The sequence below is a fragment of the Cajanus cajan genome, chromosome 4 (assembly GCF_000230855.2).
Source record: "Cajanus cajan strain Asha chromosome 4, NIPB_CcT2T_4, whole genome shotgun sequence".
Taxonomy (NCBI): Eukaryota; Viridiplantae; Streptophyta; class Magnoliopsida; order Fabales; family Fabaceae; genus Cajanus; species Cajanus cajan.
Window position 1 is genome coordinate 79177199 of NC_138520.1, and position 6508 is coordinate 79183706.

General features: G+C 33.1%; 1 protein-coding gene across 2 annotated transcripts; it reads right to left on the reverse strand.

The window, feature by feature from the left end:
• Positions 1–1298: 1298 nt before the first annotated feature.
• Positions 1299–6278, reverse strand: LOC109802451 (Got1/Sft2-like vescicle transport protein family). Of its 2 annotated transcripts, XR_014433448.1 has the most exons (8): positions 6130–6278; positions 5909–5970; positions 5685–5776; positions 5497–5577; positions 3034–3131; positions 2882–2955; positions 1701–1841; positions 1299–1569 (listed from the first exon to the last, which is right to left on the reverse strand). XR_014433448.1 is itself a non-coding variant. In XM_020363830.3 (7 exons), exons 2-7 carry the CDS (start codon positions 5934–5936, stop codon positions 1834–1836), a joined length of 381 nt encoding a protein of 126 aa, XP_020219419.1. In that variant the 5' UTR covers positions 5937–5970; positions 6130–6278; the 3' UTR covers positions 1299–1833. The 2 variants fall into 2 exon arrangements, 1 of the variants encoding a protein (XP_020219419.1); XM_020363830.3 differs by having other exon boundaries at positions 1299–1841.
• Positions 6279–6508: the final 230 nt, after the last annotated feature.

Here is a 6508-nt window from a genome sequence, read left to right on the forward strand (position 1 = left end):
CTGGATTGACCATAGTGGTTCACCTCTCATTTTTTAAAAATATTAAAAATATTACTATAATAGTTAAATAATTTAAATCATAATAATAACAATTAGTAATAAGGTTAAAAATAATCAATTTATTAAAAATCATAATTTATCTCTTTAAAAATATATAAATAAATTATTTTTTCTATTTGTTGGGTATTTAATTATTTATGAAACTAACATGTACTATTTAAGGGATGAGGATTTAAAATAGAATAAATAATGCATGCACCAACAATATAAAAAATAAATATACTGACATTTTATCATAGATGCTTACATATAGTAATTTTGCTTATATTTATAATGATTACTTTAAAAATCATATAAAAAAAAATTGTTTTGATTAATCAATAGTGTAATTTTTTTACACTTAATTTAAACTCTTTAAAATACTTGACCTATTGGTCAATTGACTTAGTGATATGAGACAATAATAAGCGGATGATGACCAGATTTATTTAAAATTTTAATTCAGAATTAGTATTGGCACACAACGTTTTGTGAACAAAACAATGCACGTTTTACTTATCTACACGTAATTGGCTTAGATTATCATACTCGCACATAGAACATATGGTTTTCTAAATGGCGCGAATTGTGTTTATACTTTACTATTTCAAATAATTTATGTAAATATTATATTTTTTTTCTTTTAGATAAAGATTAACTTGAATCTTCTGTCAGTGTGGCTGTATGCTACATTCTTGATCTCGAATCTAGACCATAAATACTGGATGCATTTGTTTATTAATTAATATGTTAATAAATAATACACTTTTTTTATTGAGGTTTCTACTAAAAAATACTATTCTTTTAAAAAAAACATACCTTTCAATAAAAAAAATACTTTTAACAAAAAATAAAAGCTAAAAAATACAAGACATTGTATTTGGGAAATTACATACCTTAATATCTCTTAACAAATTATTATGCTATTTTATCTAATTCCTCGTTAACATTCATCAACAATTATGAAGTTATAAACCCTAAGAAGTATAATCTAATTTCACGTTATGTAGTATGTCAAATTCATCGTAGTAATAACATGTAGAAGTTCAAAAATGACTATCCAATGGACTGACAAACCAACAAGTTTATAAAAGAAAATTGGGCCACATGAAACGGCCGGGCCGAGCCGAGCCATGGCAAGTAGCGTGGTTGGATCTATGCCTCTACGGTCTGAATTTTTGTTGAAACAAGGTGATCCGCATTTTTAAAATCTTCATATGGATCAATAACTAAAATAGAAAGGCTCCATTCATGAAAACTTGAGACATAAAAACCCACGTTATTTACACACTACCTTTTTTTGACAAAATAACGTTTAATTCCACGACCAACACGAATAACCCGTGAATCTTTCATAAACTAAAAATATACAGAAAGAATTTTAACATCCTTCGGCGAGGTCACGAAAGGGGGCATAACGGTTAATCCTGCACGTTGGCCTAACAAAAGCCATCTTCGTATGTTCAGTCCGAAAGCAGTAACAAGCCTTCATGCTAGTAGAAAAACTCAACAGCATAACCAGCTCGTATTCTTGTTTACATTAAAACAAAATACAAAGACGTTATGTTATGAGCCTTGAAGCAACAAAATATGGCTACTAAGTACCAACATTTTGTCATAAATCATGCTGCGATACTTCTCACTATAGGAAACTAATTTACCTGATGCAAACTCTTGGAAAAGCTAGCTTAACATTACATTAATAACAAGTATTGGAAAAATCACCAAGGTAATTGAACCCCAATGATTAGCCATATACCAAGCGGCAATCAGTCAAATCCCCTTCTGTGACAATCAAGGAGCTGCAACATGGTACAAGCAAATATTAAGCATAATCTAAATCATAAATGATTGTAGCTGTGTTATTCATCTCATATATACACACAGAATAACAAGTAGTATAAAATCCTAGAGCAAGAATAACAATTATTTCAATTTGATTAAATACAATTTCCTTTTATCTCAATTAAATTGATCATCACATATTAACAAGTCATTAAAAAAGATATCAAGTTTGAGTCTTGTGGATAGAAAAAATATGATTGAAAAAAGATCCCACTAAAAGCAATCAGTTAGGATTCTCAACAAAGGGTAATCATGGATAAAGCTAGAAAATACTTCGTAATTCGTACTAATAACATGATTACTTAAAAAAAAATTGGCCATTACACGTCAAAATGTTTAAACATGCCATCATCACACGTGATTCCTTGGGGGTAGCTAATCGGAAACTAGTAATCAGGTCCGAAAACCTTATTAACACAAGAATCACTCTCTGCTAATAAATATTTATCAATCATGGATAGCAACACATAGTGGCCAACCCCAAAAAATTCTATGGCAGTATTATACATTGCAAGATGGCTACTATTTCGAATTTCTATATACATATTACGTAATTTCTACTATATACATATAAATGCTCAAAAGTTAGGGAAAAAATAAATCCAAATTCTTGACATGTTCATGCTTAACAATAAAATGTCTGAGGTTTTAAGCAAAGCATACAAGAAAATAACTAATAAAACTCAAGGAAGCAAACAAAATTAATATATATATATATTCATATTTCAAATACAAGACATCAACATTCAATAAAAAAGTGAGGGTGGTTTTTGAACAGAGAAAAGGAAAGGGTTCAGAAATGGTGGACGTGCGAGTAATAAAGGTACATTTATAGGATCAATGTCATTCCATTCATCATTTGAAATAGTAGTTAGAACTTAGAAGCCAACATAAATTATAATATCTATATTTAATCGAATTTACATATGCAATTTTCTTAAGAATATATTAATACTTCCATGAAATCTTGAGAATGATTTTTGACAAGGAAACTTACGAGAGATAAACCGTATAATCCATCCAACAACAGGGATATGGTAGAGGAACATTTTGATAGATGACCAAAAATCACTGCAACCAAAAGCATTAATGGTAAGTGTAGAATAAGTTTTGTAGTCTTGAGAGTTTGAGAAGATGACATCAACTAACCTGAAGAGAAAAATACAACCATATATTTCGAGTATTATTCCAACTATAGGCCACCTCACAAAAATGAAAAAGAGACCTAGAACAAATGATGCAGAACCCTGCAAAAAAGGCAAACCAAGGTACTTATCCCCACATAAAATGATTCATTATCCACTCTTAGAGAATTTGGAAATTTAAAGTCAAGGTGAATAAAGACAATAGAATCAGGTTAATATATGATGTATAAGTAGAAGAACAAAAAACAAAAGATACAACAGACAAGCATCCATTCAAATATAATATCTTTTGGGCTTAATGTTTTGTCACATAAAGAAATGCAGGAAGTCCAATGCACATATTTTTTTTAATTTATCAGTGTTAGAACTTTTAGCAAAACAGATTACAGACCTAAACCTAACAGAATCCTGATTCAGTAGGAATTATTGATTTCTAAAAACAATTGGCACTGGGAAATAATCTCTTACAGGCAAGCTGACAAGCAAGATCTAAATGGGAAAAGATCCAATTTCTTTGCTCTGAACTATCATTGAAACAAGCAGAAAACAAATAAACTGTGTGAACAGCCTCTCAATCAATGATGCATTAGGAGAAGTGGAAATTTTCAATGTTATGTATGTCAAAAATAAATTTGACTTATTTCATATATTACAACTAGCACATGCATTTTCCTTGAAGAGCTGAAAAGTTCTGAACAAGATTTTGAATTTCATGACAGATATTTTCCATTAAGCAATAGACTGGTAATGAACGAAAATAATGGTGGTAGGGGGATAAATTTATGCAGTGTGGTTGTTTGTACAGTGATTCTATTAGGACTGCTGGGTGTTGAGAGTTGGTTATAAATGGGAGGATTGCAGGGGAGGTAATTGATTCAGATCTTTTCATTTGTAGATTTGAGTTTTAGCTCTTTGTGAAAGGAGTAATCCTTTGTGAAGGGGAAACCCTTGGGGGAGAGATTTCTCACCTGTCTCTTGTTAACTTTATCCTACTCAATAAAATCTGTCTTTCATTTCCCATTTCAATTTTTGGTTCCTAACAAATTTGTCCGACTTGGCCAGTGTTAGAGATGGAGGAAAAACATATTTGGGCCAAGAAGGTGGAGCTGCCAGCCTTTATGGTTGCAGACCCATTGGGTTGGATTGCTAGGGCTGAGAAATTCTTTAAGGTACATGAAATTCCTTCTTTCCATAAGTTGCAATATGCTTTCATGAGCATGGAGGGTGTGGCGATGTATTGGTTCTACATTTGGGGCCAAGGGAAACCAGATTCAAATTGGGAGTCTTTCTCCTCATCATTGGTCAGAAGATTCTGGAAGCAAGAAAAGAGAACAGAAAATGGAAGTTTGAAGATGAAAAACCATGGTGACAAAAAATTTGAGGAAAAAGAAGACAAGACAGAGGTGGCACTTCATCTGATGTTTGGGAAGATGATGGAACAGGCTGAGGATTTGCAGCTGAAAATGAAGGAACAAGAAGGTGAGCAGGACAAGAACAACATGAAGGGGAATAGGTCAGAATTTGCTAAAGATGAAGCTAGTTCTTGGACAAGAAAGATAGAGTTACCCACCTTTGATGGAAGCATAGAACAGAGAATTGACATGAAGGATAGTAGTCTAAGGTGTAACACTTACCCGCTGCAATTCTTGAAGTCAGAAAAGAAGTCAAGAAGTTTCAGTAATCAAGAACACACATTTTGTGGTGGAGAAGAAAGCAAGAATGATGAAGCAAAAACAGTAATAAAAGAAACCCTTCTATTAGATGTGAGTGGGTCACATGGGAAGGTGATGGAAGAACAAGATTCTGCCTGTTTCGGGTGTACAATAGGGGAAGAATGGGAGAAGAACAAAACAAAAGATTTAAGTGTTGAAAATCTTCTAGGTAGAAAAGAAGAGGTGAAAAAGGAGGATGTAAATTGCATGATGGAGAAGCAAGGAATTGTAGCATATTGGGTTTCATGCAAGTCGTTCCTCACACAACCGCTACCAGGACCAACCAACCTTAGGTTGATCATGGAGGGAGATGGGTTTTCAATGATGACAGAGCTTTGGGTTTTTTACATGCTGACCAAACTTTCAGCAATAGAACTTCCAGGTCGAAAGTTGCAGACAATAGCCACCAAAATTCAAGATATGCAGAACCCAGTTATACCTCTACCACCACTGGAGCTGTGGGACACCAGTTTACAGTTGGTGGTTAGTGGGTCATTACGGGCAGAGCAACCATAGTTGTTGGTGACAACAGCAGTGACCCTTTCATGCAAACTGATTCAGATGGAGATGAAACATAGAGGGGCAGAATTTAAGGAATGATAAATTTGTTCTTTCACCTAAAGCAAACAACACAAAAGTTAAGAAGCAGCTATACCCCTGGCATATAACTATAAAAGCAATTATGTAACATGTGACTGGCATTCTACAAGTATCCCACTAATCAGTAATAACAATGAAGAGGGAGAGAAGAGTGCCTTATAGTTTGCTCTATTAGTGAAAAGTGCCCACGTGGAACGCCAACCAAGCAAAATGGCTACCCCTGCCAAGGAAAATATCTATTCCATAATAGCATTTGCCAAAACCAAAATTAGGGCTATATATCATTACCAATTTGAAACAAAAAGGTTAAGGAAATTTGGATTGAAGAAGAAGTAAGCCTCACATTTCCCAGAGCAAGCAAACCACGGTCAAAGAAAAGAACTATGCCAAGAAATGTGAAAAATATGCCGAAGCCAATTAGGCCTATACCAATCTCTGCAAATTTCCAAGGTCAAACACACACACGCGGCGTCTCAATCATGTTCAAACACTTAAATTAGAGAAAAAAAAAAAAAAAAAAAAAAAAAAGAGAACTGAGAATCGAACATGCATTGCAATGCTTCTTACTCTTTATCTCACTTATCTCATAGGCCATAATTGATTAGTAAAACAGCACCAGATGAAGGAACCTTCACAAGAAATGGAGATTAATCAGATCATGAATTAAGATACACTGCCCCTAACCCTAATTCCTAGGACTAACTTTAAGACCAAAAATGCGACTTAGCATCATGAAAAGGAAAAGAAAAATAAATAAATAAATAAATAAAATAATTCCGAAAATTCACCTCTAACAATATGAGTTGATGCAGAACAAGGACAAGACCTTTGATGCTGCCTTCTAAAATCCGAGGTTGAGAGAGAGAGAGAGAGTCAGTGGGCCTTGCACTTTTTATTTAGATATAATGGGCTTCCAGATTCAAGCCCAAACTAATTGAGTTCTTGCTTTCAACATACAAACAAAAACAAACAGATAGACCAAAAACCATATATTAATGAAAATTTGGACCATATAAAACAAAAATAAAAATGTATATATATTCACAACTCAAGTATATTTGGATATAATAACTGTTGAGGTAAACCACAATGCAAGAATTAATCTATCTAAAAAGTACTAAAAACGTCAACTTATTTTGACAAATTCCTTCTTATTGAGCAATATTT